Source organism: Manis javanica, chromosome 13 (genome assembly GCF_040802235.1).
Source record: "Manis javanica isolate MJ-LG chromosome 13, MJ_LKY, whole genome shotgun sequence".
Lineage (NCBI taxonomy): Eukaryota > Metazoa > Chordata > Mammalia > Pholidota > Manidae > Manis > Manis javanica.
The window spans coordinates 81,150,891-81,170,606 of NC_133168.1; the positions used below are offsets into that span (position 1 = coordinate 81,150,891).

General features: G+C 56.4%; 1 protein-coding gene across 2 annotated transcripts in view; it reads right to left on the reverse strand.

Moving 5' to 3' along the window:
* The window catches only part of GALNT2 (polypeptide N-acetylgalactosaminyltransferase 2), a 174,395-nt gene that overhangs the window by 7,099 nt on the left and 147,580 nt on the right, over nucleotides 1–19,716 (reverse strand). For both annotated transcript variants that reach the window (XM_073219930.1, XM_073219931.1), the window contains 6 exons: nucleotides 16,768–16,855; nucleotides 15,378–15,481; nucleotides 11,237–11,363; nucleotides 6,219–6,311; nucleotides 5,864–5,947; nucleotides 3,788–3,914 (listed from right to left, as the gene is read on the reverse strand). In XM_073219930.1, coding sequence (XP_073076031.1) covers nucleotides 3,788–3,914; nucleotides 5,864–5,947; nucleotides 6,219–6,311; nucleotides 11,237–11,363; nucleotides 15,378–15,481; nucleotides 16,768–16,855 — 623 coding nt within the window. The remainder of the gene's footprint in view (nucleotides 1–3,787; nucleotides 3,915–5,863; nucleotides 5,948–6,218; nucleotides 6,312–11,236; nucleotides 11,364–15,377; nucleotides 15,482–16,767; nucleotides 16,856–19,716) is intronic.

Consider the following 19,716-nt stretch of genomic DNA (forward strand, 5'->3'; position numbering starts at 1 on the left):
TGTTATGGCAATCTGTAGTCTGTGATTAAGACTCACTGAAAGCTCAAATGATGGTCAGTATTATTAGCAATGAAGTACTTTTTAACTAAGGTGTGCACTTTTAAAAGACATAATGCTGTTGCACACATGGCTGGGATCACGGTGGAGTGCAGAGTAAACTTTCATCTGCACTGGGAAATCAAAATTCATCCGACTCGCTTTACTGTGACCTGTGCCTCCCCCCGCTGGCTCCGTGATTGCCTCCGTCAGTCCCCTACTTTACAGGGGAGGCACCGAGCCGGAGCGTGCTGAAATCACTTGCCTCTAATTTTTAAAAACGCAAATATACACACAGACACACCCCACTGAAGGGCTGGACAACAGGGACAGGTGAGCACGGCCACTGGCTGGGAGCTGCCCTGGGTACCCGGCAGCCGCACGGGGCTTCGACCTCCCAAAGGGACGAATGTCCGCGTGAGCCCTCAGGACCCAGGGGCAGAGGCCTCTTCCGATTCCACTTCCTGCAGGACACCTGACCTACCTTCCAAGTCCCTTTCTGCTACACGCCCATGAAAACTGCTGCAGATTGTCTCTCTGTCCGTCCATCCATCCATCCAACAGCTGTCCCTCCCACCTCCCTCCCTCTCTGTGACAGTCCCCTGCACCCCTGCAATGACTCAGGTGTCCCCAAGGGGCCAGGCACATGGCAGCGGGCATCCTGGCCAGGCCCTGTGCTCAAGGTCCTCGCTCTCGTGGAGGGGTCCGGGTAACATGTGAGGGCACGGACACTGTGGCTGCCGGCATGTGGGGACCCTGGGGACAGAGGTGAGGGAGGAAGAAGTGGGCTTTCAAGAGGCTCCCTGTTCAGCACGCGGGTCACCTCGGACCCAGTGGTCCACCGCGAGGAAAGCTTAGCACCTAAGAGTGTTGTGATGCGCTGAACCCTGGCTGTGCCTGTGTGGCGAGCACGTCCAGCCGCAGAGGAGCTGGGGGCCGGTGCAGCAGAGGCCAGGCTGCCTCGGAGGGGCTGGTGTGGCCCTGGTCTGTCTGCAGGCCTCCCTCTCTCCCCACGGGTTACTCCGGGCCAGGCCCCTCACTCCCCTCAGCTTCAATTTTCTCACCTTTGAACTACTGTTTCTCAAACTGTACTCTGAGGAATTCTATGAAAAGTTGGTTCCAGGTTAAATAAATTTGGGAAATACTGAATTTGGGCCACATTCCTTCCTTCTCTCCCAAATTCACAGCCAGCCTGTGAGAGGCCCTGCGAAGTCAAGAGCAGAAGCAGCTGGTTGGCCTGTTTTCCTTAGCGTCAACCACAGTTGAGCACACGGAGCCCGGGCCCCACCTGTCCCCATCTGTCCCCAGAGGCACTTTCGGCACCGAGCTCTGCAGAGCGTTCTCTGGGACCAGCATGCACCACCTTGAGGGGGGATCCCACCCTCCAGGATGCTGTTGTTCCACAGGTTGTGCTCCCAGGCCGCCGCCGGGCAGTCACCATCACCAGGGCAGGGAGGTCCTGGGAAGGGGCACCCCCACCCTGACTGCCTCCAGCAGGGTGCACACGGTTCTCAGGAGCGGGGCCTGAGAGATGGTGGAAGACTTGCCGATGTCCAGGTAAATCTCAGGTCTGCGTGTTTCTGCAACTTTGCTATTGTGTGCGTGATCATTTTAAAGCAGACTTTATACTGAATTACCAAAGAACTAATCCGACTATGCAAACAACTGAGCCCATTGCCACTTGTTCATCTGGTGCATTTCAATGATCTGAATCTGTAGCGTAAAGTTCATAAATATTTAAGAAATGCTTTTTTGATTGGCTACTCTGAAAAGCACAGCCACTAATTTGCCCATTTCCTGTGGGTCTGAGGAGGCCGTGCCAGAAACCAGATAACAAACCCTGTTCTTCCAGAGCATGGGGCCCTGTTTCCAGTCAGGAAATGTCAGTCACCTTCTTGTGTCCTGTCCAAAGGGCGCACCACTCTGAGGAGCACCCCCTCCCACCTATCAGGGGTCCCCGCGTGGCCGCTGAGCAGGGACACCTCCGAGCAGCACAGGGGACCCCAGGGTCTGTCTCCTCCAGGACTACACCTCCCGGGACAGTGGCCGCCTGCCACAAGAGCCACTTAAATGAATTAAAGTTAAATAGAATAAAACCCTACATCCTCAGTGTAGGCCAGCACAAGTGGCTGGTGGCTGCGGATGGACGGTGAGGTGCCCGGGATGTTCCTGCACCACACGGGCATTCCTGGACAGTGCGGACCAGGAAGGCGGCTCTCTGGCCTCTGCGGGCTGTGGAGGAGGGCGCTCCCAGGCTGCTCACTGAGGCTCACTCAGAAACCCTCATGCTCCCTGGCCGCAGGCTAACTGAGCCGTGCTTGCTGGGCACGGACTGGCTGTCAGTATTTCCTAAAAGCCGTGGGGCTACCCCAGTGCACAGCCATCAGGGGACACCCAGTACCGGTGCAGCTGGAACCAGCACACACCTGCTAAGTCGGAGGGAAGAGCCCCATGTGAGAGTAGCAGGGGCCTCACAATAGCAAAAAAACAAAAGGAAGAAGAGGGTGAGGGGGAAGTGCTTGGCAGGTGGATTCTGTCTGTCCTTCATGGCGGCTGCTCTGCAGACGGAGCTCAGACCCTGTGGCTGACTGAGGTCTGGGGCCACGGGGCAGCCCTGCCACCTCTGCACACAGCCGGCAGCAGCCGCCTCCCCATGGCCTCCCATGCTGCCCCACCTCCTTCCTCCCTGAAAGGGCCTCCTGAGAGCAGCTCAGGGGCCAGAGGAGGTCCCTGGGGACAGAGGTGGGACCCCGGGAGCCGGAGGCGGCATGTACACACGGGGCTGGTCCTGGACGCTGCTCAGAAGCTGGCTGGAGACCGCCTGCCCCCCTTGCCTGAGTCTTTAAGCAAGCAACTGCTTAAATGGCATCACCAAGTGAAGAAAGGCAAAGTGTGTGGGGATTAGTCTGCTTAGACACGCCTTGCCAAGACCCGGAACAGCTGGCCTCACAGGAGGGCAGGCACCCTCTTTTAAAAATAGTTCTTCTTAAAGAAGGTTCTGGGATCAATACATCAGGGATTCAGAGTTAAGGTGCCTTTTGTTTTTAAACAACTGCAGGTCCTTGACAGGCAGATGCATTTTCAAGGAGCTAAGAGGCTCTAGCATTGCCCAACCATTTTTGTGTGTGAAGCCCACATTTTACCAAATACTCATTATCTCACGGGGAACCTTCTGGAGCACTGCCGGGGAACGCCCAGGCCACAGTGAGGCCCACTGAGCTCCCACCTCCCTCTCACCTTTCCACACACAGAACATGGCCCCGTGCCTCCAGGGAAAGGTGTGCGTGTGCCACACTGGAGCGGGCAGCTGTCCATGTTTCACAGCTAGGCTGCGATCACCTAACGGGAGGGGCACAGTGATGGCTTGGGTGGCAGCCACAGTGGCTGTGGTCAGGCACCTACTAAACGGGGACACAGGCGGTGCTCACACACAGACACCAGGTGCACACGCAGACGGACCAGGTGCTCTGGGGAGGAGCACGCAGGGACAGAATGGCGGGAAGACGAGATGCGCCAGCCCTGCAGCTGTGCCCTGGCTGTGCGCCTCTGGCTGCGGGTGCAGAGCCCCGCTGGAGGTGGTGACAGGCCCCACATGGCCGTGGGTCCAGGACATCCTGCCCGCCCGAGGCCAACGGCGAGAGCGGACGCCGGGAGCAGGGCGCTTCCCCTCGGACCACGGGGTGCGCTGGGCTGGTGGCCTCAGGACCCCGCCCCGTTCTCCCGGGGCGACCGGGCCATCGCACGCATGTACCTGGTTCCCGCCTGCGTTGTGACACTCGTAGACGCCAACGACACCATCAGCAAAATGTCCCAAAGTGTCCAGGCAGTTGGTTCCCTGCTGCAAGGCCCCAAAAGCTATGTCCTGGTGGTCGGGGACCCTGGGAGGCAACGTGAGAGTGGTCAGCGCAGCCCCATGGGACTGCGGCCTGGCTGCCCATCCACCGCGGCAGCCAGCCAGTGAGACGGCACTGGTCCGAGTTTCTGGATTTCTAACCCCAACTGAACACTTTAAGTCAGAGGAGAATTCTTCCTATTCCATACGGGGACATTTTTCTGGAAGGAAAGCTCCTGTGCTCTGCAGCGTTAGGCTGCTGGAAGTCATACAGAAAAGCAACTAATGTGTTCAGATCCTGTTCCCTTGAACTTCCCAACAGACCTGGGACTTGACCTAGACCTGGGAGACAGAGCGTGCAGTGAGTCTGTCAGGTGGCCTGACACAAAGCAACAGAACCTGGTGGGGAGTGCAGCACACTTCAGGATCGGACCCAGACGTGAGCCCGGCTTTCGCTGTGCGCTGGCCGTGTGACTTTCAGACCCTCACTCTCTCTAAACCCAATTGCCTCCTCTGCACGGAACCTACCAAACAGGTCTGCCGCAAATATTACATAAAACCTTCCGTTTTCAGCATCACCCAGCGCCCGGCCCATAGGCGGCCCCATGGCATGGCAGCGATGACCACCGACCGTGCAGACATCCCCGCCTGGCAAGGACGGGGGAAGCGGATTCACCTGCTGCTGTAGTGCTGTGGGCTTTGTGTGGGCTTAGGAGGGGTGGGGCCTGGTGCCGTTCCAAAGCCCAGGGGAGCTCGGGGCAAAGCGGCACGTGATGTCACTCTGCCTGGCATTATCACCCACCAGGTCACAGGTGACTGTGAGGCTAAAGCAAAGCGGGCACCACTGTGGGGCTGCAGGGCACTGCAGTGAAGCCCCCACTCATGGGGAGGTGCTGGCTTGAGGCTCCCGCTCGGGACCATGGCTGGGCCCAGCCCCAGTGAACACCACCCCTCACTGGGTGGGTCAGTTAGGAGAGGGTCCTGCTCGCGGCTCCCCCGGGGCTCAGGGACAGCACGGGGTCTGCACGCTCCTCTAGAGCAGAGGGAACAGTTACAAGGAGTCAGGTGTGCGTGGCAGTGATAAGGCGAGGCCGCACGGCCGACCCCCCCGGGCCTCTGGGCCAGGCGCTGGGAAGGGGTGTCCACACCAGAGAGGGCAGGACTCCTGCCCTCAGTCACTGCTGCAGATGCGTGGCTCACGTAAAAGGATCTGGAAATACTCGGGGTGAGGAATGTGCTACTTCAAGGCAAAACCGTGTGGCCCTGCATTTGCGATGATGAAGCTCAGAAGGACCCTGTGGCCCCCAGACCTCCAGGTCCTCTGAATAGGGCAGATGGGCGCTCCCTGGGCATGGAGGGCACGCTCATCTGAAAGGAAAGGCCAGATGCCGACACAGGGCTCAGAAGGGTAGCGCCGCCATCATTAATCCTGGAGGGAAGCAGGGTGCCAGCGTTATGATTTCCCTGTGTGTGTGGCAAGCCCAGCCTGGAGGAGGGAGATGTGTGGCAAGAGCCTCTGCCGGAGGGCTAGGCACAGGAGGTGCAATGTGGGGGTGGCAGGGCGGACTGATTCTTCAGTCCGTGCCCAGGCTGGCCCGGGCCCTCTGCTCCTGCCCCTGCCTGCAGTGGGAGAGGTGAGGAGGCCGAGGCCACGGGGGCTGGAGCAGGGAGGCCGGGCAGCAGTACAGGGTGCAGGTGGGAGGCTGGGAGCCAGCCCTGGGGCCCTTCACCGTCATCTGCCGGTGGGGAGGCACCGTGGCGCTCCTGCATCCGTGAAGGATGGGAGGGCAGCGCAGCGGGAGGAGGAGCAGAGACCGCGCGTCAGGGGGGCTTGGGGATGGCTGCGGGCATGGACACAGCCCCCCGTGGGCCCCAGCTCACAGGCCCTAGTCCTGAGCACGGCCTTCACCTCGCCTCTCGAGGCCTCACGGCCTCTGGGCCCTGCGTGGCTTCTCAGCCCTTCCAGAGCGAGACTCTGGGTTTCTGGGGCCTTACCTTAATTCTGGATAGACATTTTCAAGGTACCACTTGAACGGCTTGCAGCTCAGTTTCTTCCGAAGCTCCAGTCGGCTCTGGATGCTGAGGAGGAGACAAGATTCCTTGACACAGTGTTAGAGTGGGCAGGCAGCAGGGCTTGGGGTGCCCATTCCCGCCCTCGCGGCCCCACCCGGCCTGCCAGGCACCCGCCCTCATGGCCCTGCCTGCAGGGCATTCAGCAGAGGCTCCCCTTTGACACCCGGGTAGCTGCTCTCACCCCTGGCCACAGAACAGCTCTGTTTTGGGGTGCAGGCTGACCTGGGATGTGGTACCACCAGCAGAACAGCATTGGGGGGGACACAGAGACACTTACTTTCCATAAGGAACGTTTCTGGCGGAAGGCACTGCTGCATAATAGAAATTTTTGTATTCGTCCATCCAGACCTCTGCTGCCCGGCGGGTATTACTAGAGACAAAGTACATCACCTTGAGCTTGACCCGTTTCCTTCCTGTCGGCATCTCTTCCACTTGTCTGCTTGGGGCGCCACTTGGGAAGGTCCTCCCAGGGGGGCTGACAGCTTTGGCAGTGATACAGAGAGCAGGCCGTCCCTGCCTGGCACCCTGGGCTGTATGTGTGGGTAGCTGGTGTTCAGTCCTTACTGAACCCACAGAACTTGTCTTTCACAGAACATGGACTGTCAAAGGTGAAAAGTCAGAGGGAGAACGTGGCACAGGCAGGTATGTGAAAGAGGGCACTGGAGTTGTACCATCAAGGAGGAAGGAGGCTTACCCTGCAATAACCCGTATTATACATCCACAGAAGGCTGGTCCCAGAGAGCAGAGCTGAGAAACCCTGGGCCTCTACGGCCTTGTTAGAGCTGTAACGCTACTAGACAGCTCTGGGAAAAAATTAAAAGAGGTAAGTGCTACTATTAAAATGACTTTTTTTTTCCTGCAGAGAGGGTATCCTGTTTGGTCAAGGAGAGTGGCTTTATGCCGCACATCTGGGATTCCTACTGCACTGTGCTGGAGGGGCACAGGTGGAATGGGGCTTTTCTAGAAGGCAAGAAAACCACATGCTCAGATCTCAATCATGGAGAGAACTGTGATCGATAAGCCCCTGGCACAAGCGACTTATGAATATATGACACGCATTAAAGGCTGTCCTTTATGCACAGGCATCAGTGTCTTATCCTGCCAACCTTCTCTTTGGAGCACATGTGAAGCAGCATGACAGAGAACCCTCCACAGAACCTGAACCCGGACACCGGACTCAGTCACAGTAGATTCCTACCTCGGGTTTACAGCCAATTGTCCTTAAGAACACGTACAGCAGGCCTTCCGTTCTTCCCAAACACACCAGGGGGGCACTGTTCACCTTTCAGAATAACTTCTTTTCTCTATCAGAAAGGTCTCTAATTTTAAACGGTAAGCCTCTCAAATTATCTGCTACAATTATTAAAATAATTTATTTGGGGCAAGCATCTTTCCTGTGTCTGTGATGCAGACACCTTTTTTTCTATTTGTGACGTGGAAGATGGGCTGTTGTTTAGAACGTTGTTCAAGAGACAGACAGGACAGCAGGGACACGCCTGTCCTGTGATGCAGTAGCTCTCGCTTTAGAAATTTGCCCCAAGACTAAGCAACTAGGAATGAGAACACGTATGTGAACGTGTGCTCACCTCGGCTCTCTTTGTAATGGCAGGACAGCCAGGAACTGCATGACCACCAGCAGGATGTGAACAAATGAATGGCTTGCGGCCATCACACATGCTGTGTGCACCCGCACGCTGCCATGGACGATGTCAGGAGGGGCTGCTGGGTGACAATTCATTACCATACAGACAATAGCACACAGTAGGTGTGCATGTGGAGGCAGTGGCCAGGGGAAGGAGGAACGCAGAGGGGGTAGGGGGGAGGGATGGAGTCAACAAATGGTAGGGGTGCTACCTTTGGTAACGAGACCGATGGTTTTTTTCTTTCTCTAAAAAAAATACATAGATGCAACAATAAGCATTTAAAAATTTGAAGTGAAGGCAATACTGGATCATAAATATTATTTCTCAGATGAGCCATTAAACATTCTTCGTGGGATTAGGGGTCTTGCAAAGTGGCCCATGCCTTAACCTACGCCCAGTCAACCTCTGACCAGCCGGGCGACTCAGTCCCCTGGGCATGGATGCCCCATCAGTAAAAAGGAAGGATTCAACTCACAAATCTTCAGGGTCCCTTTTAGCCCTAATAGATGAAAGGCTTTACAAATTCCCATTATGGTGGCTTTAAATCACCTAAATTATTAAGTGATTCAGTCACTTAATTCCTAGGCATGGAGGCAGCCTGGGGGAGCAAGTTCCCTGAGCCACCTGGCACTAAAGCTTTAGTACCCTCGGCCAGGCACTGGGGCCGTGCCTGTGCTGTGGACCCCCGAGAGCCCCCAGGTGTTCATCCAGGGCCACCCTGCCCCCTCCCCGCTTCCCACCCCAGGCAGATCAAACAGCCCCGTTGGGAAGTGGGGGAGAGCCCGGGCTTACGTCAGGCTGGCCAATCATACTGCTTGGTGGTACCGGAGAGAGTCTGGTAGGAAAGTGAGTTCAAACCACTGGTCTCTTGTATTTACTTTATTCATGTTATCCCTCATCATGAATCCCCAAAGTCTTGCTATTAACTACTAGCCCTAAACTCAAACATCCATCTACCCCACTGCCACACCACTATCCTGACCAGGGCTCCCTGGGCCTTTGGGAAACTCTCACCGACATGCACACATGCAGCGCCTGCAGGTCTCCCAGCAGCATGGAGCAGCTGCGTGGGAACGCAACTATGTGCATGGAAGGGAAGAACTGCCGGCTGCTCACTCCCAACCAGTCAGAAGGGAGGTGGCTACTCAGCCAATGCGATGGTGGAGGGACTGGCAGGTGCACTGCCTCACCCCTTCAGAGCAACAGGCACCCCCGTGGCAGGCCAGGGTAGCCAAATGAGGGGGGGCTCGGCGGTGGTGATTCGCCTACTCACAGGACGAGGCCACCCCCAGTCCAGTATTCTGTAAGCTGTTTCAGAATCTGCACCTGGCTCCTGAGCTCCAGCCACCACAGCCCTACCTGCATTCAGGGAACCAGATAAAAAGACCCACGTGTGGGGCCGACACGGGCCAACCGCCACGCTGCTGCCTTCCGGCTGGGTGAACCTGGACAAAGGGCCTGAGCCTTCTCGTGCCCCTGTTTCCTTTATCTGTAAAGTGAGGTTAACCGTACTATGCAATTCATAAGGTTTTATGAGCATGGTGTGTTACAACATTTGTAAAGGACGGAGAACAGCCTGGCACCCTGACACACTACATTAGCTATTGTTAGGTCTCAATTTTTAGGCGGTGAAATGCACATTTAATGCCACATAGCAGAGGAAATTAGAGAGAACCTGGAACTGGAAAGGGACCTCAGAAGTAGTAGAGTCCCACCTTTTTCTTTCAGATGAGCGACCTGAGGTGGCTGGCACCGAGGCCTGCGGAAGGTTAGCAGACGGATCTGTGCCCTAGAACACTGATGCCCTGTGTCCACTCCCTCTCCTCATCTCTGGTCTATAGACGACTGAGCTATAAGACACAACAGAGAGCTTCCCTTCTGAAAGGGCACTTTTAAAAAAGGCACCTAGGGCAATGCTGTGTGTATTTAACAGACTATTTTCTGAAATCCCACTGTTTGCTGGTAGCTATCAATGGCTTTGATTTGGGGCATTTGATTATCTACACAAGAGGTTTCTGGAAACAATCTCGTTTTGCCCCAGGGAAAAAATGTACACACCACTGTTTGTTTGATTTTGTAGAGCTCATAGCATAAGAACGTATTTTTGTTTCTAATAAAGAGCAAAAATGAAGTTTAGACAATATTCGGGGATGGATACAGCTTTTGAGAGAAGGTAATTTGGTCAGAGGCACATTGGATGTTCGGCTTCTATCAGTGTGCTAGAGCTCAGACTCTCTATGCTGGACACTCGCCTTCTGCATGTACCACGCGTGTGTAACCTGTACTTCCCAGAAGCCGCAGAACACTCTGCAGAGGAGGAGCCCGCCTTCCGCCCCCCGCCACTCCCGCCTGCTCCCTCGGCAGCTTTCCAGCCTCAGCTGATGCTCACACTCCCTCTCCCGTCTCTGCCGGTCTGTCAGTGACCCTGCCTGTCTCAGAATGGGCTGCGACCCTGGCACAGGCCGCCCCGGCTCTGCTGGGCTACTGAACCCACCAGGAGGGAGGGACACGCGAACACTGATCCATCCTGCTGCCACCTCCCTGCTACCCTCTGCCCAGCAGCCAGAAGGACCTCTGGGAAGCTTAAAACAGAAATCAGGTACCTGCTTAACACCTGCTAGAGCTTCCTTTGGCATCCAAACACCACCCAGAGCTTCCCAGGACACACAGGTGCAAGATGGGGCTGGGCTGGCTTCCCGCGCTGCCTACTGTCTACTCACTCTCTAGGCTTCAGTCATACCAGGCGCCTTCCTGTTCCAAAACCCCGTGTGGCAGTGCCGAGGACCCATTCCTCCCCAGGGGTCCCATGGCATCTCCTTCCCACCATTCAGGTCTCCAGCAAGCGCCCCCTCCTCAGAGAGCCCCTCCTTGTGCATGCCACCAGCTCCTCCGCCGGTCCCTGCGGCTGTAAGACCACATTTTATCTTCCCCACAGCATTGTTAGCGTTGGCACTGCTCTTATGGAGCCATGCTTGTGCCGGGCTGACCACCCCCTTCCCGAGGCCAGGCTGCCTGGCTTGCACACTGCTTCACTTCCAGCATCGGAGAGTCCCCTGGGAAGAACTGTGGTCCTGCGGGCTGGTGATTTGCTGTTCTTCCTAAGAAAGCTCTTCACTGGCATCTTCATATTTGCAAAAATATATCCCTTGTCTATCACAAATCATACCTATTGTAATGTCTTTTGGGCTTGAATTTAATATGGCTTGACTTGAATATTGTTCATATATGTGCCTTGAATAGTGATATGTAATAAAAAATGTAAGTTCCTTTGCTTTAAACTAATACCTGCTTGTAACGCCATTCTGGGGGCGTGGGGCGTGGCCAAGGGGCTGGCACACACGCACAGGTGGGCACGACTCTCGCCGCACTGCCGGGATCCAGAGGCCCCATCACCCCAAGGCCGCTGGCTAACCCTCTGCACTCCCCTCCCACCTCCCAGCCCGGCCCCAGCCCCACGGGCTCTCCTCCGTTATGACAGTCAAGTTTTGGTGGGACTGTCGGGTCGGGTCGGCGGAGCCGCACAGCATGCGGCCCGGAGAGGCCCCCACGCTGCTGGGCCAGCAGCTGCACCTCGTCACCGCCAAGCTCCCCGGAGCGCGTCTGTGCCCCCACAGCCTTGCTCCCGCCCCTGCGCGGCCTCTGGACCACTTACCGGGCGAAGACCGTGCCGCTGCCCCCCGGGAACGTGTAGGGGTGCTGCTTCCGGAACACGTGTCCCACGCGGCTGCAGGGGACGATCTCCAGGCTGCCGCCGCACTGCCACACGCGGAACGAGATCTCTGCGGCGACGAGCAGACAGCGTGACCCACGGAGCCACCTGGCGGGCACAGCACCCGCCCCTCACTGGGCCCGTCCCAGGGCTCTGGTGCCCTCGGCGGTGGGGGGACTCAGGCAGGGCCCCCGCCTCCTCCAGAGCGGGCCCTCCGACACTGGCCACCCGGGCACGGCAGGGACTCCGGCGCCAGGCACGCCCTTGCCCATGCCGAGCCATCGAGCCGCACCCCTCGATGTACTTGATCTAGAATGGTCAGTTACCCCTCAATACTGCTGGAGAGGGGAAAGACCGGTCAAAGGCGCATACTTCACTTCACTGCGGGGTGTCCACACAGACAACACAAAGTGAGAATGTTCAGGGAAAAGGCTGATTCGTGCAAAACAAACGACCCCACTGGGACATTTACTGGCTGACATTTTTAGCGTGGACGCCGACTAGATCTGTTTCACCAAGTCCCATGTGTTCATTACAGAATTCTATTCCAGATTAAAAAGAAAGAGCACGTGGACACATTTTTCAGATTCAGACTAGAAACCCTGAGACAGGAGTGGTTCTTTGGCTACTCTGAGCGCTCAGGACTCCTGGCATCGGACCAGCGCATCCCCGCGTGCTCACCGATTCCTCGCCAGCCACATCGCGGCCACGGAGTGTTACATTTGCACTTGCTTAGTACCAGCACTGACAGAAAGGCAACACCGGAGGTGCATAAACACCCAAGAGTCCAAAGGCATGAAATGCCCACAATTAGGTGTAACAGGCAGCTGCGTAAGACACCTTCCTCCAAAGTTTATTTCAAATGCACTCAGCATCACCGTACACTTATTTTTTTTCCATCCAAGGTTGAAAAAAACCTCTTCTCTTCAACTGCAAAAATGATGTTTGTCCCTGCGCATTAGCAGATTTGTGCTACCTGGCGAAGTGCACAGGCACCTTCTGGATTATGGCAGAGACCAAGGACGCCGGAGTAACTGACAGACCCTCAGAGCTTCTCCTGGACTGTTACCAGTCAGGAAGTGGTTGGCTGTGTGGAGGCTGCTGCTCTTCGCAGCTTCAACACAGAACCTGCCTGCAGGGCGCACCGTGTAGGCACAGCCCATGCCAGCTGGCACACACCCTGCCCTGAGCTGCTGTCGTGGGAGATGTGTGACGCATGGACTTCTGGGTCACACAGCAGCACCTGAGCAGGCACCTGGCCTGACCACTGCCCTCTGAGTGACTGCAGGCTGATCAGAGCTCTGACTGAATGCAAGAAACCAGTGTTAAAACAGAAAAATGAAGATGATCTGAAAGGTAGTTTTGAAAAATCAAAAATGCAAAAGGCCAAACTTGTTTTCTTGAAGATGCCACGAGGCGTATATAAAAGGGCATTTCCTCTCCATCATCGCGCGTTCCTGAGACGTGCTGGGGAGGTAACACAACCTCCTGAGCTGGTGGTAACGGCTGCCAAAGCAGATTGATCGGACATAGGGCAGATGACTGCAGATAGGACCTGAGCCGCTGCAAAGTTCTCAGGCCAGGAGACAAGGTCTTCCATGAAGCAGGTGCCCAGACTGCAGAGCCAACAAGGCACCCATTGGGGGCAGACGAGCAGGGCTTCCAGAACTCAGATCCACAAACTGCCATAATGGGAAGGCCTCACTGGCCAGGAACAAGTGGCCCACGCAGCATTAGGGGGCTCTGAGAACCGTTCCCGGGAGTGCACAGGTGCAGTGAGGCCACATGGCCTGTGCCCTGGAAGGCTTCCGACTTCCCTGATTATGACATCCAACAACACCTTGAGTAAGAAGTTCTCCGTGTTCCAGGATACAAAATTTAAACATACATTTGCCTAGCTGGAAAACTGGAAATCGAGGCCTAGCAAGGGCCCCTGGCTTCTGGGAGGGGAGTCTGATAAACCAGCAAGGGATCCATTCAGAGATTCAGTGGGAGACTTAAGGCCAAGTACGACTAGTTACATTTGACTCTGATCTTGCTGGAGCCCTACAACTTGGGGGTGATTTCTCAAGATGACTCGGTGGCTTTTTAATGAGGCAGTTTGTGTTTGCGTCTTGGAGCACCAGCTCTGAGACCTCAGGTGGCACCTCAGTCCTTCCAGAAAGGCCGGGATGAGCGGATGCCCTGGGAGCATCTGGCACCCATCCTGGAGCATCTGGCGCCCACCCTAGTAGGGTGAGGACAAGCCCCAGGGCACAAATAGCGATCTTGAGGGACGTGACCCCTACGTCTCACAGGGGCTAGTGACCAGGTGCCTTGTGCTGTGTCATCGTTAGATTTGACTGCTATTGTAGGCTGGGAAGACTGGAAGCCCCAGTGGCTCGGGGGCTCCCTGCAGGGGCTGTTCCCAAGTGTGCTCAGGCATCCCCGCACACCTCTCCGCACACTCATGCCACTCGGGTGGGCCAGCTGCTGGTGGTGTGCACACAGCACCCCAGAGTGGGTGCGGGGCCCAGGAGAAAGACGCCCTGGGGACTTTCCCTGCTGGACCCCTGGGGAGGGGGGAGGCTGCCTGAGGAGCCGGGTAGAGCTGGACAAGGGCCCCCCCACTTGCCCAGGCAGGCTGTGCTCCTCCCGGTCCCTCCTCCCACTCCCTTCTCCCTTAAACCCTTCACAGGATCCTTACCTTGGCACAGCTGTATGAATACAAAACTAAGCTGACAACAAACCAGGTAATTAAAACAGTTCTCTTCCTTCCCTCTGGTCCCTGGGCAAAAAGACCCCTTTGATATTTAAATCAATGCTGGCTGGAACCTGACTGCTGCCCTGCCCTTAATCCACACTTCAGGCTGACAGCACATGGTCCTGAAGATGCCGTTTGCCAGACACGGGCACCTGAGCCATCACTGGCTTACTGGCTGCTCCTGGGTGGCCGGGTCCCCCCGAAGCCACCAGGGGTGCTGTGGGGCAAGGGTGACTCAGAATTCTCTTTGGAAGGGTTAGCAATTCTGGGGCCTTTTATGCTTTCTTCAGCCCAAGTCCTGCCTACCTGTCAGTGTGTTCTTAAAAAAGAAATAACCAAACGGAGTCGGACTCCTGTTCCTCGACCTCAGCACAGTTACGGAGTCTAAGGAAGCTCTCGTCAAACCGAGGCAGACAAGTGATCCATGGAAAAGAGGTTATTACCAACTTTAACAGCCTAAAAGGAGAGAAAAATAATAGGCCAGTCTTTTCTTTTAAACTAACAAAAAGTACCAAAGTCTCTGTCAACTACACCGGTACCAGAGGCAGTGCCCCCACCTCACAGGGCGTGCCTGCCCAAGGGCGAATGTGGCTTTACTGCCGAGGCAGAGGAGAATCTCACTCAGAACCCAGGCGCTGGAAGTGAGAGGCTTCAAGTGCAACAAAAACTGGAAGCAAACAAAATAAAACACCTCAAGGGGAGTCCTTTTATCTTTATGCAGTAAATGTGATGTAGCTACCAATACAGACCAAAGTCTAGAAAGTTTCATTGTCTGTAGACCTGGGTAAAATGATTTGCATGGATTATTGAAAAAAACCAAAACATCAGCCATTCACAAGATAGTCAAGCAGCGACTGAATGCCAAGGCCTCTCCCCGCACTGGCTGCTGTGAGCACGCTCCTGTCAGCCACAACCCCGGCTAGGATGCATCCTGCACTCCATATGGCTAACAGTGAGTCCTAGGGGCGGAAATCTTGCCCCATTTTTTGTAAGCCTGCTTTCCAAACCCTCAGGTTCCAATGGCATTGAAGCGTTTGCATTTTCCTTCAAAGTCTTTGTATTCTAGCATCCTGAACTCTTAGAGCCACAGGTCTTAATGCCCATCCAAGACAGAAGAGTCATCCACATGGTTATCCTCTGTGGGACCGATGATATACAGTGGGGGGGGGTCACTAATGTCTGTAAGTCCTTCCAACCGGCACCCTGCATACCACAGACTCTAGCCAAACAGTCTCTTCAAAGCTTCCGTTTTTTTTTTTTTTTACTTGTTGTGTGGAAGACACCGTGGGGTCTCTAGGTGGGGAAACCGGCCGGTGTGGATGGCGCGAGGCTCATACGTACCCAGGTTCTCGCCTCCCCACACGTCCATCATCATGTCGTATTTCCCCAGCTCTTCAAAGTAGAGCTTGTCCATCACGAACAGCCCTCCAGCAATCATCGGCGTTCTAGACAGGCAGAGATGTGCAAGGGAAGAGAGGGAGAGGTTAAAGGTCAAGGCTGGATTGCCAGCACTCTGATGCCGAGGTCAGGCCTACAGGCTGGCCTCAGCAACAGGGCACAGCCACGGTCTTCTGCTCCGAACGCCAGGTGCCCATCTCTCTGCTATACCACTGCCGTCCACAAACGCCTCCCCCTCAGCCTGGCTCAGGTGCTGCTACAGGGCGAGGGGCTAGGCTGGGTCCTCCGGGTGAGAGGGGAACCACTGGGGCTGAGAACACTCCCTGACAAGTGGCCCTAGGTGAGCGCTTGGCCCTTCCACGTCCGTTTCCCTAGAGGGTTATGAAGAAAAGCTCTGAGCACACAGAAATGCGCAGTGACGCGTCTCCCCTGACCCCTGTCATCACCACGGAGCAGTTTCCTCCTCTGCCCTATGGGCCTGGCACCCCTGTTGTTCCTGCATCGGCCTGGAGGGGGCTGACAGCTGACCCTGTTCCCTTCCAGGGAGAGATGCTGGGAACTGGGCGTCCCGGTGCCGGGGGTCCGGAGGTCCTGCCGACCGTGGGCATCCCACACTCGCCGGCACAGGCGGCTCCTCCCTCCCAGCCTCTGCTCCTCCACACGGCCTGGTTGGGGATTTCAAGGCCAGAGGTAATGAAGACCAGTTGCCCCTGCTGCAGGCAAACAGGTGGCAGAGCGCAGCTGAGGAAGGGCCGAGCCGAGGGGACGCGCATGCATGCACGCGCGCACACACACACACACACACACACCCGCCTTCCCTGTCCCTGAGGTCCGCGTGGAGACCCCCACCCATCACTGTGGGCAGCGCTCTGCCATGTGAACAGGACCCGGCAGCTCACTCACTCACACACACACACCCCTTCCCTGTCCCTGACTGACACACACACACACACACACACACACACACACACACACACACACACCCCTTCCCTGTCCCTGACACACACACACACACACACACACACTCCTTCCCTGTCCCTGACACACACACACACACCTCTTCCCTGTCCCTGAAGGTCTGCGTGGAGACCACCCCCCCCAACGCTGTGGGCAGCGTTCTGCCGTGTGGACAGGACCCGGCAGATCTAGCTGCCTTTCTACGCGTGTTCGACTTCACTGGAGGAAAAGAAATCTCAAAGTGCTTTGTTTTGGGATCGGAGGGCAGATGCTTGCCTTGAGCTGAGACTAAGGGATGCAGTGAGGGTGGGTGGGAGGTGAAGGGCAGGACGAGGTCCCTGGGCAAGGGGACCCTCAGAGGATGCCTGGCACTTACTTTATGGGGGCGACCGGGTTCCCTTGCCTAGATCTTCTCTGCTCGGGTGTCATGTAATCCCATTTGAACACCAAGTTCCAGTCAAAACCTGCCAGCCACAGGAAAAGAAAAGAAAGTCAGGCTGCTCCTGGCCCTCCCAGCTTAAAAGCATCTGATATTTGGGTTGGATTTGCCAAAAGCAAAACCAATTCAAAACCGGGACTCCGAAAGGAGACTGGGTGGGAAGAGAGCGGGGTGTGCACACGGGCCCTCCTTCCCTCGGAAAGCTACCCCGATCGGGAAGATGTGGGCCAGGCTTTCTAAAATTAACTTGTGGATCATAAATGTGAAACAAGAAGAGAACTGAGGTCTGGGTGATGATCCTGGGGCTGCAAGGGGCAAGAAGACCGGTGGGCATAGGCACCTGCCACAGCACCTCCGAGCTGTCCCAGGGCAGCGGAACACAGGCGGGGCACAGGACTGTGGGCTCCTGGGCCTGCGAACTTCCCCTCGATGCTTTGTGATTGCAACGTGGGATGGGGGGAAACTTAGGTGAAGTAGCCAGTGGGCACAACCAGCTCAACGTCTGGTAAAGATGGCACCCGTCCCAATCAGCCTTCAGAATCCCCAGGCCGCTCAGCATGGCAGAGGCTGGGCCTGGTACCTGGGATGTACAGGCCCAGCCCACAGCTGCCAGGTCTCACCCTCATTCGGAAGGCACCCTGCACGGAGCCACCTGGTGCCTGTACACCCCGCCGGCCGACGCTCTCCAGGCACAGGAGGAGACCCTTCCTGGCGGCACTTGGCCCATCACACTGCATGGGCAAGCCCGGTCACCTACCGCAGCCAGACCTGACCGCTCCAGGCCACCCATCCCTTGCCTCTGTGCCCGACGAGCCCTCCCCTGTCTGGCTTTCTGCCAGCAGGGCCTGTGCAAGTTCCGACTTCCCGTCTGCATACTCCAAGGCCAGGGTCTGTCTGCTGACAGCCCTGCTCTGTGGTGTGAGCAGGGCAGGATGGCAGGTGTGGGCGCAGGAGCTCCCGGGCCAGCACTGCACACTTCAGGACTCAACCGGGGCATGTGACCAAAGGCCCCCCCCAGGCTGTCACTGCACAGCAGGGCAGGCCAGCAAAGATGGGAAGGTGGCTGCGGTGCCAGGTGGGGGGCCGGTGATGGACAGCGAGGAAACTGCTGGCTATCCTGAAAAGCCCAGCTGCCCCCAGGCACAGAATGGCCTCAAACACACCCAAGGCCAACCAGAAAAACAGCAGACGGCCTGGCTGTGCTATTAACAGAGAGGGCAAGGGCCTTGACTGGCCAGCCAGCCAGCACGCTGTTGCCTGGGTCCAAAGAGATGAGCTATATTGGATTTTAAGAATCTGCTCAGATGTTAGCCCTCACTTTTTTCCCTGAAGGGATTTCATAAATGCTCTTAGAGGGCACCCGGACTCCATTCTTCTGATCTGGCAGGAGGCCTGCACCCCACGACAGGGTGCCTTGCCTGGGTATCTGTGTATCTGCTCTGACGTACACAGCTCCTGTGGGCCAGAGCCCACCAGATCTTAGACATTCTGAACAGAACCCTTTCATGATGGCTAAGGGTCTCTTTTCTTTAAAGCCCCAAACCTTCTCACTTTGTGTTAAAAATCTTTCCTGAATTTTATGTTTACCGACGTTAAGTACATATGGAGTCGGCATGACTGACATTTTGCTTGGAATGGGAGGGATGCTGGCTATTCTCCCCCATGGGGCTGGCGCTCTCATCGACCCGTTTCTCAGATGAGGTCCCTGAGCAGCGAGGGGGGCCTCCACAGTGGTGACAGGGCCAGAAGGAGGCGGGAGGCACCCAAGGCCCGAGTCTTCTAACTGTCCCAGCACGGTTTTCTGAGCCTGCACCCAATTTTATAGTTCAGCTGTTTTTTGTTTTTTTTTTATGTCAGACTGTCATTGACCCTCTGTCTGTGTGTCTGTCTGCAACAGTCCATCTTCTAATCAGGTCAAGGCATTAGGAGGCAGGAAAGGAAGCGGGTAGGGAGCTGGACAGCTGAAAAGAACCTGCTCATCTGAGGAGTAAAGAATCCACGGTGAATAAATCACACAACAGAATGCGAAGGCTGTGACATCCCGTGGCCGCCTGGAGCGGTCGGTCTCTGCTGACTTCCTGGCGCTCAGCCAAGTCCCGAGAGGCGCAGTGGCACCGGCTGAGTGGTAGAGCGCAGAGCCTTTATCACTGGGCTGCAGCAGAGCCCTGTGGAGCACGGGGCACTGCCCCCCAGTCCTGTGGACACAGGTCAGCCGGTAGGAGCCGGACATCTCATGCCCGGTTCCTTCGTGTGAGCGGGTGTGACTCCTGCACATCCATCAGCATCCGGAAGCACTTCTGCAGACAGGGGTCCCGGAGGCCACAGGAGCCCCGGGGTCCGCAGGCCCTTCAGGGCATCCGTGATGCCAAAACTATTTTTGTATTTATACTAAGACCGTACATGCCTCTTTCACTCTCATTCTTTCAGAAGTGCATGAGGGGGGCTTCTCCAGAAGCCGAAGACATTGGACGTCAGCACCGGTGGACAACAGAACATGTGCTGGACAGTTTCTTTTCTTGAGGTTCTAAAATGGCACGTGAGCAGAAGTCCCTTGGGCCCTTGATGATTCTTGAAAAGGTAAAGTGACGCAGGGGTTGGTGGGATGCAGAGGAGAGACAGCAACCCAGCTATGTGGGGGGCTAGAATCAGCAGGGCTTGGGGGTGAGCGGGAGGCAGGGGCAACCCAGGCCCCGTGTGTGGCTGGGGGCATGGGCTGGCCACCCGAGACGCAGGCTCCCAGGGGAACCAATGAGGGAGGAGCCGAGGCGGAACAGCCCCTGCCTCCACGGACCCCAGCTCCGCGCCCTGCGCTGCCCGTCTGCTCTGGAGCGTCCTCACCCCAGACCGCTGGCTGGGAAGACGTGATCTTCTCGATTACTAGCTGTG